This window comes from Ziziphus jujuba, chromosome 1 (genome assembly GCF_031755915.1).
Source record: "Ziziphus jujuba cultivar Dongzao chromosome 1, ASM3175591v1".
NCBI classification, from domain to species: Eukaryota; Viridiplantae; Streptophyta; class Magnoliopsida; order Rosales; family Rhamnaceae; genus Ziziphus; species Ziziphus jujuba.
The window spans coordinates 14,810,392-14,832,444 of record NC_083379.1 but is presented as its reverse complement, the minus strand read 5'-3'; the positions used below and the strand labels follow the sequence as shown (position 1 = coordinate 14,832,444).

General features: G+C 29.9%; 2 protein-coding genes across 7 annotated transcripts; one reads left to right on the top strand and one right to left on the bottom strand.

Annotated features, from left to right (window-relative positions):
- The first annotated feature begins 1,547 nt into the window (after positions 1-1,547).
- LOC107420044 (WAT1-related protein At4g28040-like) lies at positions 1,548-4,568 on the top strand. 6 transcript variants are annotated; one of them, XM_016028911.4, is made up of 8 exons: positions 1,548-1,738; positions 2,483-2,619; positions 2,761-2,829; positions 2,946-3,062; positions 3,305-3,533; positions 3,640-3,798; positions 3,957-4,105; positions 4,265-4,568. In XM_016028911.4, exons 1-8 carry the CDS (start codon positions 1,631-1,633, stop codon positions 4,491-4,493), a joined length of 1,197 nt encoding a protein of 398 aa, XP_015884397.2. In that variant the 5' UTR covers positions 1,548-1,630; the 3' UTR covers positions 4,494-4,568. The 6 variants fall into 6 exon arrangements, with proteins under 6 accessions (XP_015884397.2, XP_048326915.1, XP_048326946.1 ...); XM_048470958.2 differs by having other exon boundaries at positions 1,567-1,738; positions 2,483-2,670; XM_048470989.2 differs by having other exon boundaries at positions 1,648-1,738; positions 2,467-2,670.
- A 2,480-nt stretch (positions 4,569-7,048) lies between these two features.
- LOC107420924 (tetraspanin-8) lies at positions 7,049-9,814 on the bottom strand. The gene is made up of 2 exons (XM_016030001.4): positions 9,173-9,814; positions 7,049-7,611 (listed from the first exon to the last, which is right to left on the bottom strand). Exons 1-2 carry the CDS (start codon positions 9,674-9,676, stop codon positions 7,312-7,314), a joined length of 804 nt encoding a protein of 267 aa, XP_015885487.1. The 5' UTR covers positions 9,677-9,814; the 3' UTR covers positions 7,049-7,311.
- Between the last annotated feature and the right edge of the window lie 12,239 nt (positions 9,815-22,053).

Here is a 22,053-nt window from a genome sequence, read left to right as displayed (position 1 = left end):
TATTTTGGTGTTAACAAATAGTATATTTTCTTTACTTAAAATAATTTTTAATATTTATAGACTATTTCATTATCATTGTATTCTAATTATTGTATTTTTACATTGTTTTTAGGCTTGATAAAATCTCACACGACACAATAATTTACGGATTTGGATTGACGATATCGTATCGAATCTATATCAGTGTCATTCAATAAGACCTAATAAATTAATGGGTTTCAACGGATGAAATACGATAAACCCATTAGATCCATTAAAAAGAGGTATTTTGATAATTACACAAGTTTTTTAATATTAAAATTACTTAATTTATTTTTAAATATATATAAATTTGTTCTTTTTAGTTTAATTAATTTTTAAAAAGTCTAAAAACAAACAAGAATTTTTATAATTTTTTTTGCAAATATTATTTTATTATTTCAAAACTAAGTAAAATTTAAATTTTCAAATTTGTATTTGTCATTAATGGGTTAATGGGTTGGATGACAGGTTAAAAAAAAATGTATTGAATGGGTTCATATTTATCAATTTTCACACGAAAGTTTAACAGATCATGTTTGAGTTAACTTAATTCTATACGAACATGACATGACACAAATATAATTTAACACGATATATTGTCAGGCCTAATTATTTGACTATATTAATTATCTTATATGTAAAAAATTTTATTCTAAATTAAATATTTATAGTTTTCATAAATTTATTAATATTTCTATCGATATTTTTATAAAATCAAATCCTTAACATTTTTGTCGATATTGATATTTTCATGACTGGTCTTATGTCAAAAAAAAAAAAAAAAAAAGGACAAGATGGGCTCTAATGTAGAAGATAGTCTATTACTTTGCACGGGAAAACAGAAATTTTAAAGAGGTCCACCTGCACGATTCGCCACCATCTTCAGATCAGAGAAAAAAAAAAAAATTTAATATGGTGCAAAAAACTGATATTTAGGGACCAACTTTTTGTTTAATTAAGAGTCAAGATTGATGAGAATCTGATAATTTGTTTATTAATTTCAAGTACAGAATTTAATGCGCAAAATTTTCCATTATGATTTATGAATGATATTCTATCTTTTCTTTTCTTTGTTTTTTTTTTTTTTTTTTGTTGGGTCGATCCTAAAGAAAATAGCAAGATTTTAATTAATTAGAAGCCCTGATTATTTATATCAATAAAGGAAAAAAAAAAAAAAAAGGAGAAGCTCTGATTATTCTGTTAAACAAAGGTAGCTAAGATTGAAACTGATTGATAAAACAGTAGCTCTGGATGTTCAAGTGAAATTGGGCAACTAAAAAAGTTTATTTATTTATTTATTTATTTTATTATTTTTGAGAAAATGGAATTTTCCAAGGAAGCTTCGAGTGTGCTTATCAGTTACACCAGAAAATGGTTATAAATTAGAGCCGTAGAGGTCTGTACTGATTGAGAATTTGAGATAACTCTAAGCAATATTATCCGCCAATTCTTCATAAACAAACCAAGCAAAGCTAGCCTCATGAAGACACCATGTAATGCCACATTTTGTGTCAAGTCCCTCCACATGCAAAAAAATACCGAAACACCAAAATAGCTAGAAAATAACAAGCAAACAAATCAAATCAAATTAACAAAGACAAAGACGAGGATGCATTATTCAGACAATCATATTATATATACATATGTTATCTTTAAGAATAACTCCAACTTGAAGTCCCATCACTTCCACTGCTCAACTCTTTGGTTTCCTCACAAGGTTATAAAACCCCATCTTCTTTTATATAAATATGTATATATATATATATATTGGTCTTGTGACGTGGAAGGTTGGTGCAAAATTTTGACAGCCAACAGGTTTTGAACCATGGGCAGCCCATGCATGTATGAATGGACTCTGATTGGTTCAGTCAATACTAATCTTGACAAATCAAATCATATATGCGCCAACAAATTAAATAAATTTATCCATTCCTTTGAAAGAAGGCTAGCAAGGTTGCTTTTTCGGTCTCTCTGTATATATCCGCAAGTTTTTTTTCTCTTCTAGAGATATCATCAAAACTATAGTGTACGTTTATCATCAAAACTATAGTGTACGTTTAAATTCTTTATATATATATATATATATATATGTATATAGATATACAGCTTAAGACCATACTACTGAAGATTGAAAACCATCAAAGTTCAGATCCTATATATATATATATGTGTGTGTGTGTGTGTGTGTGTGTGTGTCTTAGTTCTAATAAACTTGTTTCCTTCTCTAGCCACCATTATTTTAATTTCCATTTAATACAGCTGAAAAATAGTGATACATATATATATATATATTCTGCATTTTATATATGTAATTATTTTGACTCATAAGAAAAGGTGGACAGAGTTGCCCTTACATTGTGGGCAATACTCTTTAGTGTATTGTGTGGTGCTCTTTATATATAGCCAGTATTGGTCTAAAGCCTTTTTTTTTATTATTTTTTTTAGATAATTGCATTTGCAGGTGAAGATGAGCAGGTGGGATGGGTACAAGCCTGCAATGGCTATGATTGGGTTGCAATGCATCTATGCAGGGCTTGCTCTTTTCACTAGAGCTGCTCTTTTACAAGGAATGAGCCCCAGGGTTTTCGTGGTCTACAGGCAAGCTCTAGGCACCATTACCATGACTCCAGTAGCTTGTTACTCTAGATGGTATGCTACTCTCATTATCTACTAAATGTCTCACTCTCTCTTACATACATATATATATGTAGTTCGTTACTTCTGCTTTTTCTGACGCAGGAGAGATCCACGTAGAAGACCATTTGGATTGAGGAGCTTTTATCTGATATTTGTGAGCTCTCTTATTGGGTAAATTTCTCTGTGTATGAATTTTTACAATCTTCCATTTTAGGGGGTAAGAGTTTCTGATGTGTATGTTATGTTCGTGATTTTCCACATATATATATATATATATATATATGCAGAGTAACAGGCAACCAAAATGCCTATTTTGAAGGCTTATTCTTATCCTCTTCAACAATAGCCACTGCAATGACTAATCTGATGCCTGCAATCACATTTGTAATGGCAGCCACAGCAGGGTAAAATGCCTTGAATCTCAGTTAAAGTTTAATGGGGGCTTTTCTTTTTCTTTTTCTTTTTTTTTTTTTTTTCCAATTTGCATGAAAATTCAGGAAGATTCTCTTGGTCTCAATCAAAGATAGTGTCATATAGTTTAAGAAAATTTGGTTGATAGAGCTAAAAAGATTCTCTTTTTTTTCTTTGATTTTGTAAATCCTTTTGTACAAGTTTTTACATACTTGCTGGTATTTTACATGATTAGAATGGAGAAAGTTAATCCAAGAAGCTTCAGTAGTATTGCCAAGATAATAGGGACAGTGTTATGTGTTGGTGGAGCCGTTTCCATGGCACTACTTAAAGGACCAAAGTTATTAAATACACAGTTTCTACCATCAGATTCTCTGTTTGGCAATGGAGGTGAGAATTTGCAGCTGGGTTGTCTGTTTCTTTTTGGTAGCAGCTGTTTCTGGTCCTTTTGGATTATTATGCAGGTACTTAATTTATTTCCATATTTTATTTTGTTCAAATAGGATTAATTTATGTATCTTAGTTTTTTCCCAAATCAAATATTTAATAAAATTCCTATTTCGATCTCAGGTAGAAATTTCAGAAAGCTGTCCTGACCACTTTTACTCATCGATTTGGATATGTTTTCTGTCATCCTTTCAATCAGCAATATTTGCAGTGTTCATAGACCATGACTTTGAAGCATGGCAACTGAATTCAGTCCTTGAAATTGGGAGTTGTATCTATGCAGTAAGCAAAATTAGACCCCCTTTTTAATCTCTCTGTTATTCTTTAGCTAAACGCCTTATAAAAAGTACATCAATTGGTATAATTAAGTTGCATGAAACCTTAATATAAAAGATTAATGTTGAATAGAAAAAATCATTAAATTCTCTATCTATAACTAGGGACTCGCTACCGCGGTGACATTTTATGTTCAAGCATGGTGCATATCGAAAAGAGGTCCGCTCTTCTGTGCAATGTTCAACCCTCTTTGCACTGTCATTACAACCATTATAGCTGCTTGTTTTCTACATGAGAATTTATATGTTGAAAGGTAATTGACACTAAAACATTTTTGTGTTTCACAAAATTTTGACCAGTTTCTGACTCAATTTTTTCTTTGGTTATTATATCCCCTGCTGTTTTCTAACTGGCTTTACATGCATTAAAATTAAATTCTGAAATATATCCCTTTTGTTTCCTTATCATTCAGCTTAGTAGGAGCTTTTGCTGTGATAGTTGGTTTATATGTTGTGCTATGGGGTAAAGCAAAAGACCTCGAAGATAGCAAACGTGACACAAATCCAACGCTGCCATGTCAAGAAGAGATAAAAAATATACATGTCTTGGTTGATGAATCTTCAGACAAAACAAATGGTAAAATTGATTTGGAAGAACGACTTTTGGCTCATCAATCAAATCAAACAACTCTTGCAGATTGATGAATAATAAGTGGAAATTTGTTCCCAATTACTTGCACAATAATGAAGAAGTGAATAGGATCAAAACCAACTAAATAGAGAGTTTAACGTGACAAGAATTTCTTATTACATTTTCAGATAAACCTTTTGGTTTTTGGTTTTGGCAAAGTAAAAATGACAATTTTCGTGCATTAAGGCTTAGTTTGGGATTGTTATAAATTAGGAAAGAATTAACAAAAGCTCTAGTGAAGCAATAATTCATTTTTCTAATAATTTTATTAGTATTTGGTAAACTATTATTTCAAAATTACTAAAAGTTACAGAATTAAAATTTGAGGTAAAAAAAACCTGCTTAATTGTTTCAATTGTATATATATTATTATAATTATATATAAATGGGTAAAAAAATTATTATTAGTTGAAGGATATAATAGTTTTTTTAATTTTAAAATTCTAATTATTTTAGAAGGAGAATTCGAGAAATTATCTTGTATTTTAACTTTGAAATGGGGAAATTATTAAAAAAAGCTAAAATTTATAGGCTTACCAAAAAAACTACATTTAATGAAAACTTATCCTAGACAAAAGTGAAGTTTAAAAGCAATCCAAAACCCACATTAAAGCCACGTTTAGTATGCAAACTAATATAGTGATAGGATATTTATTCTATAATTCACCATTATCATATTTGATAAATTTTAAGTTTTATAAAAAGAAATATTTATTTTTCTTCTTTCAAGGAACATTTATTCCTGGTAAAGAGGATAGCTCTAGTGGTACATCTATTTATGCTATAAGAGCATGGATTCTATAAGAATATAAGTTTGAGTTATGGGATAACAGGGGGTAATTTGTAATTTAAAAAAAAAAAAGAACATTTATTTGAAAAGTTCAAAATAGTTATTCTTCCATTTGAAAGATTGTTAAATATATTAAGATTAAAATTAATTATTCTAAATTAAGAATACATAAATAACTATGAAATATCATCCAATAAGATCCATTAAAAATAGATATTTTTGTAAACAAATAAATTTTATAATATTAAAATTATTTAATTTATTCTTAAGCATGTATTAATTTGTTTTTTTTTTAGTTTAATTTTTAAAAAATTTAAAAACAAACAAAAATTTTTGTAAGTTTTTTTTAAAAAAATTATTTTATTATATGAAAACTAAGTTAAATTTAAAATTTAAAATTTACATTCATTTTTAATGGTTTAACGAATCGAGTGACGAATTATATGATAATTTATCAAATGGATTCATGTTTATTTATTTTCATACGAAAATTTAATGAATTGTATTTGGATTAACTAAATTTCATATGAATACGACACATACACGATTTAACATGACAAGTTGCCATATCTAAACAATTTTATATTCTTAAGACTTAAACTAAGAAAATTTTGACACGAGCATATACTGTTCTAAAAATTGCAAATTTTCTTTATTGGAAATAATATAAAACCTATTTCTATTTAGCACCGGTAGTTTCGATATTTTAGGAAAAGCCCAGAATTAAGGGGTTTAGACCGAGTCATAATAGAATCTTTTAGGACGTGGCAAGGGCAAAATGTTCAATAGCACCTGTCAGCCATATACGCTCCTTGCTTGTTAGATAACATGTTTTTCGGATCTTTTATCACGTCAAGTAAAACAAGAAGAAGAAAGCGAAATTGGGGTTAACTTTTAACCAGACCCAAATCGTCACCATATGGAACTTCGGATTAAGAAGTGGGACCCTCAAACCACCAAAATACAAAAATACAATTAAAAAAAAAAAAAAAAAAACGAAAAAACAAAAAATCCATGACCAAGTGAAAATTCACATTTCACACCCATTTATGGTCAATGTAGCAATAAGTACAAAATATTTTGAACCAACATGAAATCCAAAAAAATGTTATGTGAAAAGCAAGCATCAATAAAAGCCTTTAAGGACAAGCAGATGATAAAAAACAATGAAAATAGGATTGAATTGCTCTTTAGACGCTTGGTAGGTGGAACAAGAAGTTATTGGTGCATCCACCGGCCTAAGATGATTAAATGGGGTCGAATCTCTTTCCCATCACTGCATTTTCTACCATTTCATAGCAACCATCTGTATCAGCACAAGGAAAGTTCTCTTTAAAATCCGCTATCAAAGACCCCATTTTCCCTAGTTTTCTACCATTTGAGCCCACATTCTAATATAATGCCAAACAAAAGGACGAAAACCATTAATGGTTGTGCTTCACTTTCTAAATATGTTTTTGAAGTGGGATGAGAAAAGTGGGGCTAAGGCAAAATATATGATGCATCTTCTCCACCCACCACTAGATAATTTGAGTTGGCCTATTGCCTTTCCACAGAAATTAATTTCCTTATCCACAATATTTAAGGAGAATTTGAATTATGTATTAAATTACGGGTTTAGAAATGCTTTCTTCCAAAATGACTTTCTAGAGAAGCACCTATTTGAAAATCACTTTCTAGAGAAGTAAATCCTTTGCCATCTTTACTAATACCGCAAGATGATGATAATATTAGTAACAATGAAATAGAAAACTTATAGCAGCCTCACACAAGTAATTTTAGCATCCTAGCTTTGGAGACAATTTCCATTTACTGTAATGTAAAATTACGAGATTGATCAAAAACAAAAACTCTATTACAGCGAAGTAATAAAGGAATATGATTAAGCAGAGAATCCATAATAAAAACTTTACAAAAAAAAAAAAAAAAAAAAAAAAAAAAAAAAAAAAAAACCACTATAAGGGTTACTCTCATAGAATCCAGCAAATAAGAGAAAGCTCCCTAATAAATCTACAAGCCTAATAATATCTAAATCCACTCTAGTTTTTCCAATAAGAATTGTCCCTCCTGTTGTTCCTGAATGCACAGCAACCGACAGAGTAAACAATAATGAGGAAGACAAGGAATATAATGTTGACGATCGCAACCTTCTTCCAATCGTTTTTAAGATTGTCTAGCAATCCAGCCTTGCATGACTGGCAGTTGAAGCACAGAGTCTTCAGCTCATTACCCCATAGATCACAATCAGGGTTCGCAGTAGTACTGTTAGCGGTCTTGGTCCATTCGGTGGGCTTGACATATGTAAAACCACATTCATCTGACGGCTTACAGCAACCAGACTGCATATCAGTGAAAAGTATTAGAAGATCTCTTTGAAATTTGAGAAGATGGTGAAGTATATCAAGTAAAAATAATTGAAAAAACTAGGTCAGCCTTTCTTTCCATCTGGAATCAAAGGCAATTTCGTTTTCTCAGCAGACACTAATAAACATCCAGTCAGTCAAGCTATATACGAAGTTGAAAGCTATGGCAAGCTGCAACTAATTTCTCATGATAACATTCCAGTAGTTATCTATGTTACTTTCAATTTATTACAACTCCTCTATCCAATATATATTTGAGAAAATCTTAATTAAACCAAGGCCTTAACTTCTATGGGGAACAAAGGACCCACTTGCTGCTTACAGAGACATGCTATGTTATTCAATGCACTTAATTCTAATTTCTAAGCTCCAACTACTTCGAACAGTTAGTGATCTGAAGAATTTTCTAATGGCTAAGAAGCTGTTTTATAAATAATAAGACAAAAACAAAGAGAGGAACTGGAAAATGGGAAAGTAGTAGAGATCCAAACTTTGTTATACCAACTAGCAGTCGAAATCAAATTTAACCAAATTCACAACTTGATAAAGTCAGTCCCAGCCAGGTATCTTTACAGCAATAGATTTCCATAAATCTTACAAGAAGCCAATTAATCGAAGAAATACACAATTTACAACTCCAATCAATATAAGAATTAAGAAGTTTATGTATCATATAAATCAATTAGTTGTAAAGCAGAACAAGAAATCCAACTGTACATTTTAACCTACAAAACACTGCCTTTCTCATAAAAAAACACTTTTGGATGGGATTTGATACCATGGTATAAAAGCATAAGAACAAAATACCAGACTATTATAATTTATGAGCATCATCATTGCACTCGCTGCCAAATTCAAACATCAAAACCCAATTTGGTTTAAATAAAAACTAAAATAATATAATTATTATACTAATAAAAATGTAAGCCCATATGATAAAGTTCACTAGCACTGAACAGGGTATTTGCATACCTTTATCATCAACCCATAGAAAAGTTGCAGAAAAAGGAAAGTGGGTTAGGGAACAAGTCGAGAAAAGAACAGATTCGTTTTATCCTAGAATCAGAAACCATTTTCAAAAAGCCTTTTAAACTTCTATAAACGAATATCTTGGACAGGATAAAACGGATTTTACAATACAAAACCAAAATGTCCTAGAAATATTCACTGTTCATACAATTAGAGAGTCGAATCAATCAGAAAAGGGGAAAAAAACGCTTTTGTAAAAATACGACATAAATAAGCAACTTTAATTCAAATTATTTTAGCAACAAAAACTCGGTAAAGCTTTTTCCCAGTTGGAGTAAATAATTGAAAAAAAAAAAGAGAAAAAAAAAGAAACTGATATTCAGATCTTTTAACAGACGCATGGAATGAATAGAATAATCGGAAAACAAAAAAACGCTCCAAAAAAGCTTAAATTGCCGATCTCATGGAAGAAAATAAAATGTTAGATCTCAAACAAACACAAAAAAAATTCAAAAAAGCACTTAAATTCTAACCAAAAAATAAAAAATAAAACGCAGACCCATTATACCTGAAGAGCGGACAAATTCTCAGTATAAAACTGCTGGACGGTATCGTTAACGTACTTATCTTCAAAACTGGAGCAGACCTTGCTATCAATGAGACAGCTCTTGATCTTATTCCAATTCTTGGTATTATTGACCCTGTTCTGCAACCAATTCGAGTAGTCTCCGAGCCTGTACTCCTTATAACCACGGTCTGACAAAACTTTTCCAGCACCTTTGTTGGTCACAACGAAAGCGAAGATAGTGAAGGCGAAGAGGATGACGATGAGGAGGAACATGACGAGCAGGTAAATCCAGAGAAGCCACGAGACTCTGCAACAAGCACCGACCAGACCGGCGAGAGAGACGACCATGAGGAAGACGCCGAGCACGATTACGGGCTTCTCGAGGAACTTCTCGCACTCAGTGCTTCCTTGTTTGCTCAGCCATATCCCTGCTACGAGGATTGGAATCGAAAGCAAGAATGTAATGAAGTTGAGGAGGCCAACAAGGTTGTTGCTCACCCGCATTTTTTTCTCTTTTTTCTTTTTCTTTTTTTTTTTTTGTTTTTAACGAAACCCAGATGACCCAATTGAAATCAGAGAGAGATAAACGAAACCCAATTCGCAGAAACAGAGAAAAAAGAGAGAGAAACAAGTATGGAAGAAGAAGACGAAGAAGGTGAAGAGGGAGAGAGAAGAATATATGGACGTTAGAGAGAGAGTATTCTGGTGTGTGTGGCGTATGGGGAAGTTTCTTGGTGTTGATAAGAAATACAAAATTCACGCGTGACTTTGCTGGAATTGAGCCACAAATCAGACAAAAAAAGGTACCAGTTCTAACTTCTATAATCTATATCTAATATATATTATTTAATTTAATTGGACTTTCTTCTATTTTTTATTATCCTTATTACCATTTTTTATTTTATAAACCCTTCTTTAAATTTATTTAGCTTTATTATGGTTGATTCTTATTCTCTTTCTACTACATTTTTCATTTAATGAAATTAGTTTTTATAAAACCTTCAAAAAAAAAAAAAAAAGAGTAGATTTTATAAAGATATTGGAATGGATTGTGTTTTATGTAGTCCAGTTGGTTATTTATTTCATGATAAATCTATTCATCAAAGAAGAAAAAAAAAAAAAGATTATTTCATAATAAACGTGTACGCGTAAAATGAAATCTTGCCTTTTAATTGAAGGGAAAGAGGAGGAGAAGCAAAATAAATTGAGGAAATTTCTTAGAGCTTGCAATGTCACCGTTCTGCTCTAATGGAAAAGCGACCCCTAAAAAAAAAAAAATATATTGTATTTCTTATTTATATATTAGTCAATTTGTTTTAATGATTTTTTGTGAAACTAGAGAATTTTATTCGTTGTTTTGAAATTAATTAATTTTATTACATTCATTTAGTGTTTTTAGAACCAATGATTTTGACAAATCATTTCAGTTATTATAATAGATTTAATAACTAATATTATGTATAACATTTCTAACTTTTAATATTAGATGCATTAATGGATTGTGTCATTTCATTATTTTTTTTAATGAAATATCGTTACATTTCTGTAGCAAGAATAATGTGTCTAAATTATTGGTAATAAAATTCCTACTGGCCAATCTACTAACAATATTCGAACTTTTCTATATATATGTGAGATTTCTAACTTCGAATAATCCATCCTAATGATATATGTATATATATATATATATAGGTGATAAAACTTTGGTACATTTATGTACTCTCATTGCATATATACTTAATATAACTTCCTCCAATTAAACAACTTGCAAAAATTTGTACCTGAGTATATATATATATTTATATATATACACGTATATGGGAAATATTTCAATTTAAAAGATCTAGAGCTATTTATTATCATAAAACATATAAATTAAGTAAGCAACTTAGAATTAATAATTTACCTTAAAGGGCTTAGAGCGCTCAAACTTGTGTCATTATTATTATTAAACTTCTATCATTTGTAAGAAAAACAATTATGTAAGAAACATTGAAATTAGCTTAGATTTATAAATTCAATGTGAGCACAACGATTTTTTAATTTAATCTTCTTCTGCCCTTTCCCCCTATAAGAGTATCCGGATTTTCTAAAAGTAAAAAGTATCTTTTGTCAAATAGGAAACATTTTTATGTTTAAAAATTAAGGTTTAAAATTTTCTTCAACAACACTCTTTATTTTCAGTTTTTATTTTTATTTTTTCAATAAACATTTATTATTATGTTTCTTTCTCTCAGTTTTTTTGATTTTTTAGCAAGTAAAATATATTATAGTTGTCTTGAAATTTGATCATCATTAAATAATAAATAGTATTTTTGATTTTCTAAATTTGAAAAGCCAAACCCACTTTATATTTTAAAAAGTTAAAATACAGAATGAATTGGAGGATGATTTTACATACTAGCTCTTCAAATTAAACATATAAAAAATCCCTTAAAGATGCTCAAATGTTAGGAATTCAAACTCAAATTATTTTATAGTAAAATCTCCTAACAAGCAGTCCCACAACAGGGACAATAGTAATACATAGCTTAAAACCACAAGTATATACCTAGTTTATATTGACTATTAACTTCTCTATTCGATTTTTTAGTTATTTATTACTTTTTTGGTAAATGTTTTCTTAGTTACCTGTAACACTCAGTGTCCAATCAAAAGATGGGAAAAAAAAAGTGTGAAAAGGAAAAAGAAAATTAAATATTATGGCTTTCAACAAAAATATTATACAATTACTTGTGGAGATGGGTTAAATTACGCAATAAAAAAATAATTATTAATGGATTATATAATAAATATGATATTACAGCCCCATAATTCAGCTGATAGCTTGAAATAGAATGCTAGAATTTTCTGTGTATATATATATATAAAAGAAATTAGTATCAACTAAGAAATTTTGCTTTTATATGCATAAAATTTGTAAACTAATTTTTATATATATTCAGTATCTTTTGTACCATTATTTTCTTGTATAACTATTTGAATTTGAATTTTTTTATTTTCAATATTTTAATACATATATATATATATTTATTGTCACAAATCTTTAGGAATAGTTTACAAGCAAATTAATTTAAATTTGAATAATGCCCTATTCCAAATGAAATTAATTAAAGTGATAAACCTTTACATCTACATCATAAAATTATAGAATTGTAGATTATACACCTGTATATTAGAAATTTATTGTAACGGATGAAAAAAAAAAAAAAAAAAGAATCTCACCTTGCCAAAGGAAAATAAATATTAAATATTGAGTGGTGGATGGACCCCACTACTAGGAGCAGTCAATGCGTAGAGGCTCCACCAAACAGGTCTCTCAAAAGTGAAAGACGGATCAACCTTTTCAAATGAGTAGTGGGAGGCTGTAGGGGCAGTGTAGGATGGTAGAAGGTCAAGTCAGCCCCTCGTTTTCGTGAAAAAAGCATAAACAAATAAATAAATAAAATGAAAAACGTGGTGGGTGGTGGTGGGGTGTGGAGGGCCTTATTGTATGACCCCGGATGAGAATAGCACAGCCTCCTTCTTCGGGGACCACATAACATTAATAGAGAAAGCCGTTGCGCTTTCCATGTTACCGTTTTATGCTGATGTTGACCAATTTTAAAAACCGAGCCGTCATCTGCTGCATTCTATAACCTATCTACGCTCCACGTGTCCTCGTTACGTGGCTCGCTACTCGGTGTTCATTAAATTCTGCTAATCTAAGGACATTTCTCCTTCAATGCGTATTTTAATTTGATTTTGTTTTCTATTTTGTTTTATAGATATTGCTTATAATAATAATAATAGTAATAACAACAACAAAAACACAATTTTTTTCTAAATTACTATTTTTAAATAAATAACGTAATTATAAGATGGACTATGATAAATTACATATCATATTATAATTATTAAAATTTGAATTCAAAATAATAATAATAATTATTAAAATTATTTTGGTGAATACAAAATAATCATTCAACTTGAACATTCATTGATTTTTCCTTTTTTTTTTTTTTTTTGGTCAGGGAACATTCATTGATTTGAAAGGGATATTTTTTTTATTTATTTATTATTATTAATTTTAAAATGAGTTTAATGACAAGTTGAGTTCATTAACAATTATTTAGATTAACGAACCACAAGTTTTAGAAGCTCAAGATGAACTCAAGTTGTACTCAAGATTTAAAAAATTGAAATTTTGTTAGAAATCTCATTAAAATTTCTCTATTTACAAAAGATGAATTAGTAATTTTTATTTTAAATGAAAATAGATAAAATTTTTAAAATTTTCATTAAAATTTTTTATATGTTTACAAAATTTTTATTGAAATTTCCATCAAAAATTCATATAAATTCCTTTACAATTTCATTAAAAAATTCACAATTTCTACAGAAATTTTTCAAATTTTTGCAAAATTTTTTATTATATTTAATTTTTTATTAGATAAATTAATAAATATTATTAATATTTAACTGTCTATCTATCTATTTCTTTTTTACCATAATAAAATTAATATTTTTATAAATATTATGAAGTATATATAAATTATAATATAAACGAATTACTAATATATATATATATATATGAAATAAATGATAAATATTATATTATAAAATATTATAAAATAGAGAAATATTATAAAGATGCGCTTTAAATATATTTTATGCAAATGAAGCTGATGAAATATTTATGGAATATAGTCAACTACTAATTCAAGTTATTATTTCAAACTTAACTATAAAATAATAATAATTTTGCATTCAGTTAACAAATATCATATAATGATTATCAATAAAAATAACCATATTTAATATAAAATTTATATTGTAACCAATAAATTTCAACTATTCAAAAATTTTATGTGATATCCAAATAATATTTTATAATATATAATATAATTATAATAATTATTTTATATATCTTAATTAATAAATATTTTTTTTTATCAAATACGTAATTTGTTTTGGTATATTTATTTATTGATAATGATATATTTATGACCATTAAGGCTTATAACATATTATTGACTAAGAAAAATATAAAATCGATTCAATATTTTTACAATTTTTATAATTAATTTGATAATTAATTAATTAAATAAGATAATCCTAAAATTTCAATTTTTAATTTTTTTAATAAATTTCTTTTTCTTTTTTTTTTTGAGTTTTGGTAGTATTCAAAATTTGTTTTTAATCATTTGGTATTTTTTTTGGGGCTCTCAAATTTTTTTTTTGAACATTTCATATATTTCTTGGGCTCTCTAAGTTTTTTTATTGAACATAATTTTTTGGGCTTTTAAATTTTTTTTAAACAGATTGTATTTTTTTGGAATTTTAAAATTTTTTAAGATTATTTTGGTATTTGTTTCTCAAATTCTTAGAATTTTTTTGAACATCTAGTATTTTTTATTGTGCATTTGAAAGTTTTTTAATCATCTGATTTTTTTTTTTTTTAGTTTTGGATGTTTTTGGAACATCTAATATTTTTTTTGAGCTTTCAAATTTTTTTTATTTTTTTAAATGCAAAAATTTTAAAAATAAATTAAAAAAATTATATTTGGAAGTCACATGTGCTGTACCTGACCCCATTTGGTGGTTTCTGTCAATTTTAATCTAATTGAACTAATTTGTAAAAATTTTGAAAACATGAATACTAATGTGATAAAATTGATTTTAAAACTCTCAAAACGTAATTAAATGATTTCAAAGAATATTAAAGTGTAATTTTTCTTTTTTTCTTTTTTAATGCCACCTCAATTTGACAAAGATATTAATCAATACCTTTGAAAATAATTTTTTTCAAAAGACTCTTAGTATGTGACAAAACTTTTTTTAATAGACAGATACATTGAACAAATTATCAGATTAAAAGCTTAAGATGAACTCCAGTTATACTTTGGTTGTAGTATGAACTTAGTAAACCCAATTTGCACACGTTTTCAATTAAAAAAAATTAATTTTTTTGGTAAATAAAAAAATTTAAGTTGAATTTTATATTTATATACAATGGATAGTGGACAATAATCGTTAGACCACTAAATAATCGTTGGTATAATAAGCTCAATTACCCATTCAAATGAAGAAATTATTGGATTAAGATGAACTCGGGTTATACTTTGGTTGTAATATGAACTAGTAAACCCAATTTGCATACGTTTTTAATTAAAAAAAAAAACTATTTTTTTGGTGATAAAAAAAAAAATAGAATTTTATATTTATGTTCAAAGGATAAGGGATAATAATCTTTAGACTACTAGATAATCGGTGGTATAATAAGCTCAATTACCCATTCAATAAAACCACTTAAAAACATCTCTCTTTGTTTTCTTAAAACAGAAAAAAAGAAAAATCAAACATGGCTCCTAAAATTGTAATCTGAATCTAGTAAACATCATATAACAAAATTTCTCAACTGTTGGAAAAATATTAAACTATTGGACAAAAAGACCTTGTACATAGAATTCATAAACCATCAGCAACCAAAATATATATATATATATATATATATATATATATAAGTGATAACATCCACAAAAAATCATTAAGCTAAAAAGGTTGAATTATTGTTGTTGGCTGCTAATTACCGACAGTGATGACTAATTTCATTGATGGTTAGAATTAAATTGGTAAAACTTTGACATAAAGCAATAGCAGTATACCTTTTTTTTTTCTTTTTGTGGGTAAATCAATAGCAATATTCCTAAACTTTTCACCAAAAAATAAAAATAGCAATATACCTAAAATAAGACAGCTTGTGATAATTCCCAAAGGCCTATACAATATATATGCTCCATTTTGAATGGGTAGAGCTGGCAAAGCATGTGAACCGCTTTCTGTTTCTTGTACCGCTTTGTCTTAACGCTACAGCTGGTCTTGGTCGGACTTGAAAGCCTTGCCCTACTGCCGTTTTAATTATCACATCCCAACAACTACACATGCACAAACTTTTTCTTTCCTTTTTTTTTCTTTTTTTCTTTTTTTTGGGTTACATTATTATATATAGGACATGATAAAATATATGACATAATTTTCTAGCGTTTATTATCCAAATTCTAATGAGGTTGAACTAGTCATGAGACTCCACTTCTTTAGGCCTAAACTTTGTGGATGAACCTTGGCAACCATTTTGCCGGTTTTATCTCTTACGCAACCTTAAAAACACAAAAAGTGGCTGAGATCACTCAAAACAAACACCACTATACACAAAAAAAAAGTTTGTCTTTACTAAAATGGGGAAGCTTTTTATAAACTATTCAAGTGGAAAAAAAGATGGAATGTTAGACATCTATAGTCGAAAGTCAGCTCAACCGCTCTCAAACACCAAAAGAAGGGGACAAAAAGGAAGAAAAACTCAAAAGAGCCCAGAAAAATATATATGTATATATATATATATATATATGTGACCCGTGGAGGAAAATGGTAGACGAAAAGGGAACGTGGTTTTGAGGATTGTTGGTCGGGTTAAGCTGCCACATGGTTGTCTAGCCCAAAAAAAAAAAAAAAAAAAAAAGGGTTTTCCTTGGGTGTATTTTCAAAGAGATGCAAAAGTTTGAAGCATTGGACTATACACAAGATCATGTTGCTCCTCCCATGTGCTATGAAAGCAAGTAGTGGGCAAGTGCTCATGGCCCTGCTAATATTCCATACTATCATCACATGTAGATGCTACAGTGCTGGTTTATTAGCCATGTATAGCCCCAAATACCACAAATCGGAGAGAACAGTACTTACTTCTTTCCATCACGTGGCGTTTTAAAATCCTACTCATTTGATATGCATATACTAATATAAGCTCATCGTATCCCTCACTCTAACCTCACCAAAATCTTCTATAAATATATTATAATTTATCAAGCATCATGCAGGCCGCATGAACTTTGGCTCCATGCCGTATTTGTTCTAAATCTCAACTTTTTTTCAAAATCCTCCCTACTTATTTTTAAAGTACAGTCTTAGCTTAGAGGTATTTTCAAATTGTTCAGTGTTGAAAAATTTAGCAAGATTGATCCTACTTTGATTATTGCTATATAAACAAACTAAACCAAAAAGGTTATGATGGCAAGAAGCAGAAGAGAAAAGAAAAGAGTGCATTCTAAAAACAAAAGCATGTATTAAAGGTTCATCTCAAGTTCATAAATAACTCGTCCATATGCAACAAATGAAGCACAAAATATTCAACAGACTCTTTAAGAACTTAGTTGTTGCCTTATTAATTCAGTAAAATCCAGATAAAATACCATGCAACTTAAACATCACGAAAATAATTAAGATCATCTGAACTTTTCTTTTAAAAGAGATCTAGGTCATTTGGGTGCAGATGTGCAATCAGAGAGGACCTTGAAAAGATCCATTCTCCCTCTGTTCATTCCATTTATCCACCCTGTAGATGTCAACGTTCAAATTTCCATTTTCCATACAGTTGAAACCACTCCAAGCACTGGAAAAATGCATATGATCTTAAACAACATTGGGAGAAAGTTATAGTCAAGAAATCACATGAAGATAGAGCAGGCTCATGAATGAAAAGATAACTGAATAGAATAAATATTTCATTGCAATAGCAATTGTAATATTAAGATTTTTATCATGTGTAACCCTGGTGATTAGGGGAAGAAAGACTAACAATGGATAGATATCCTAGTATGCAAGTCAATCCAACTAGGTCATAATTATTCCAGCATATACTTTGTTGAAGTATAACCTTTTGTACTGACGTGGAGATAGTTTCTAAAGCGGAGAAGTGGAGCTGAATAGGTGTATTTCACTCTGGCGTACATGTCAGGTGTCGCTAAAATTGTAAAAAGAGTGTGCGTGCTTGAAAGTGTGAGTGAGAGAATCTTGTTATAACATAAATGTAATCATTACTTTATTGATGTAAGCATTTTTGATATATAATATTACATTGAAAATGAAATGCAAGATGAGCTCACACAATTCTCTCCTCTAACTTCTCTCTCTCTCTCTCTCTCTCGAATATTTCTCATCTTTGGAAAATATACAAAATATCTCAGAGCTCTATAGCTCCATTAACATGGTATCAGAGCTTGGTCGAATCTTAGTCTAGGGTAAACATTGTGAGGTAAAACAAATTTCAAGCAAATATGAGCTCGATTGCAGAGTACGAAGCTTTCTAAAAATAAATAAATAAATAAATAAATAGAAATTATGGTTTCTTGTATTGTAAAGATCAGCATAATTAATGGATAGATCTGAAGTGAGGGCTCCGATATTCTCAGGTGAGAATTATGAGTTTTGGAGGATTAAGATGGTGACTATTTTCAAATCCTATGGGCTTTGGAGGTTCGTGGAGAGAGGAATTTCAATTTCTGATGAGAAGAAAAAAGGAAAGAGGGGAGAAGCTTAAGGGATTTCAGCAATGGAAGATGATGAACAAACAATGGTTTCTACATGAAGGATGTGAAGGCTTTGGGAATTATTTAAGGTGCTATTTTAGATCAGATTTTCCCAAGGATAGCAAATGCAGAGACCTAAAAAAAAGCTTGGGAGCTCCTGTTCAAAGAATTTCATGGTGATGATCATGGAAGATCTGTAAAATTACAAAGTTTAAGGAGAGAATTCGAATATATTAAGATGAAGGAAGATGAAACATTGTCTAGTTATCTTATTAGACTGAATGACCTGATAAATCAGATGAGAACATTTGGAGAGAGTTTGTCGAATGAAAGAATGGTTCAAAAGGTTTTCATCAGTTTGACTAAAGCTTATGAGCCTATATGTTTAGTGATAGAGAATATTAAGGATTTGGAATCAATAGAATTTTAAGAAGTAGTTGTCGTTCTTAAGAGTCAAAAGCAGAAACTTGAGTTACAAGTCACTGATTCCACAGAGAAAGCCTTCTCTATTTTGTCTGTAAACTCTAAAACACATAACAAAGGGGAAATACAGTCCAATGTAATTAAGTTTCAGAAACCTTGGACTTCGAGAGAGAAGAAATGGAACCAAAGCAGAGATCTTAGCAAAGGTCTTATGGAAATCATTCTGTGAACATTTCTCATAGTGGAAATAGATGGCAAGCTGGAGGTAGTCAAGAGAACTCAAAACCACAATGTAAAATTTGTGGTAAATATCATTTTGGAGAATGGAAGTTCAAAGATAAAACAAAATGTCACAACTTTGACAGATTTGGACATTGGATGAAAGAGCGTCCAAATGGGAAGAATGTGTAGAAAGCTAATTGCATAAATCAAATGGAATTGAGTGAGCTCGACAAGTTAAGTGAGAGTAGTGAATGGTATATAGACAGTGGGTGTAGTGACCACATGATAGGGAACATAAATCTCTTGATTGATGTTAAAAGAAATTTGCATCGAAGAGTTCAAATGCCTAATGGTATATTAGAAAGCATAGCTGGAAAAGGCACATTGGTGATTGATACTGACAGAGGCCAAAATCATATTAAAGAGATAATGTATCTACTTGGATTGAAAGAAAATTTGCTGAGTGTTGGTCAAATGGATGAGCATGGTTATTATTTAATTTTGGTAGAGGAATGTGTTATGTTTATGATGGACCTACATTAGAAAATCTGGTTGTGAAGGTTAGAGCAAAGACAAATAGGTGTTATCCATTAAATATGACCTCGAGTGAACAGCTTGCTCTAAGATCTCAAACTGATTTCAGTGTAGAAACTTGGCATAAAAGAATGGGACATCTTCCCTTAAATGCACTGCTGGAGTTAAAGAAGAAGGATATGGTTTTGGGATTACCAAAACTTGAGGAAACTATGAAGATTTATGGAGAATGTCAATTTGGGAAGCAGCATCGAGAAGCTTTTCAAAAGAATAGAGCATGGAAAGCAAGTCAGCCATTGCAATTGGTTCATACTGACTTGTGTGGCCCAATGCAAATAGAAACTCTTGTTGGAATAGGTATTTTATGCTTCTTGTGGATGATTGTACATGCGTGGTTTGGGTGCATTTTCTAAGAAACAAATCTGAAGCTTTTACTTGTTTTAAGAAATTCAAATCCATGGTTGAGCTTCCAAAGTGGTTTTAAAATCAAATGTTTAAAAAATGATAGAGGAGGAGAGTTCCTATCTATTAAGTTTGTTAAATTTTATGAGTTTGAGGGTATTCGAAGGCAGATATCAGTAGCTTACACTCCCCAATAGAATGGAGTAGTTGAAAGGAAGAACCGAGTGGTTGGTGAAATGGCTAAGGCCATGTTGCATGATAAACAGATGCCTTATTACCTATGGGGAGAAGCTATTCATACAGCTGTATATTTGCTAAACAAATGCCCTACAAGTATAGCAGACTTGAAAATTTTTGGTTCTTTTTGTTATGTCTATGTTCTAGCTGAGACAAGGAAGAAGTTAGATCCTAAAAGCATAAAAGGGATCTTTTTTGGATATGGAACTTGTGAGAACGATTATAGGGTTTTGATCCTATAACTAAGAAGCTGATTTTATCCAAAGACATTGTATTTGATGAAGATAGTTCATGGGATTGAAAGAAATGTATGAGTAATGGTAATGAAGGTTTGATTTCAGTAATACGTGATATTTGTAAAGCTTCAGAAAAGAATTCAATGTTTGAAAATGCTCATCAAACACCAAAGAAATCAACAGAAGGAATTTTTGATTCAGAAGAGGTCACAAGTAGTAGAAGTGATGCTTCAAATATGCATAGAAGCTCAAGTATGAATTCTGCTCATTCTGAACCTGATGGAATGCATGCTGAATTTGATCATACATCAATAAAATGGAGAAGCCTTGAAAGTGGATAAGCCTTACTGGTATTTTGGCAAAATGCAATAATTGCATTATTGAGCCAAGAATTATAAAGGGGCAACTCAAGATCAGTCTTGGATCAAGGCAATAACAAATGAGTTGGAAATGATTGAGAAAAACAAAACTTAAAAGTTGGTAAACAGGCCAAAAGATAAACCTGTGATCGGTGTTAAATTGGTATACAAGACTAAACTTAATCTTGATGGTTCAATACAGAAGAATAAAGCCAGGTTAGTGGCTAAGGGATATGCGTAGAAACTAGGAGTGGACTTCAATAAGACTTTTGCCCAGATTTCTAGATTAGATGCTATCAGAATCTCGATTGCTCTAGCAGCTTACAAAAGCTGAAAATTATATCAGCATTTTTAAATGGTGTATTACAAAAGGAAGTTTATGCAGAGCAACCAGATGGATTTGTGATTGAAGGGCATGAAGATAAAGTGTATAAATTACATAAGGCATTGTATGGACTGAAACAGGCCCTTTGAGCCTGGTACAGTGAAATTGATGTATATTTCTGTGAAAGTAGGTTTCAGAAAAGTCAAAGTGAGGCCACTCTTTATACAAAGACCAGGGGAGAAAAAGGAATGCTAATTGTGACTATATATGTTGATGACATAGTATATACAAGAAATGATAGTGAGATGCTTTAATGGTATACGGAAGATATGATGAGAAAGTATGAGATGATAGACTTGGGATTATTGCATCATCTTTTTGGTATGGGAGTAATAAAAACATCATTAAGTATTTTTGTGCATAAAAAGAAGTATGCTTCTACATTGCTAAACAAATTTGGTCTGACAGATTGTAATCCAGTTCTTACATTATTGATTGCAAATGAAAAGCTCAGCAAAAAAGATGGTAGTGGAGCTGCAGAAGAAGAATACTATCGAAAAATTTTGGGAAGCCTTTTGTATCTTACAGCTACAAGACAGGATGTAATGTTTGTAGCAAGTCTGTTAGCAAGATTTATGCATTGTCCTACAAACAAACATCTAGGTACAATAAAGAGAGTACTAAGATACATTAAAGGCACTTTAGAGTATGATTTAGAGTATGACAAAGGAAAACAATCTGTGTTAGTGGGATACTATGATAGTGATTGGAGTGGTTCTGTGGATGACATGAGGAGTACATT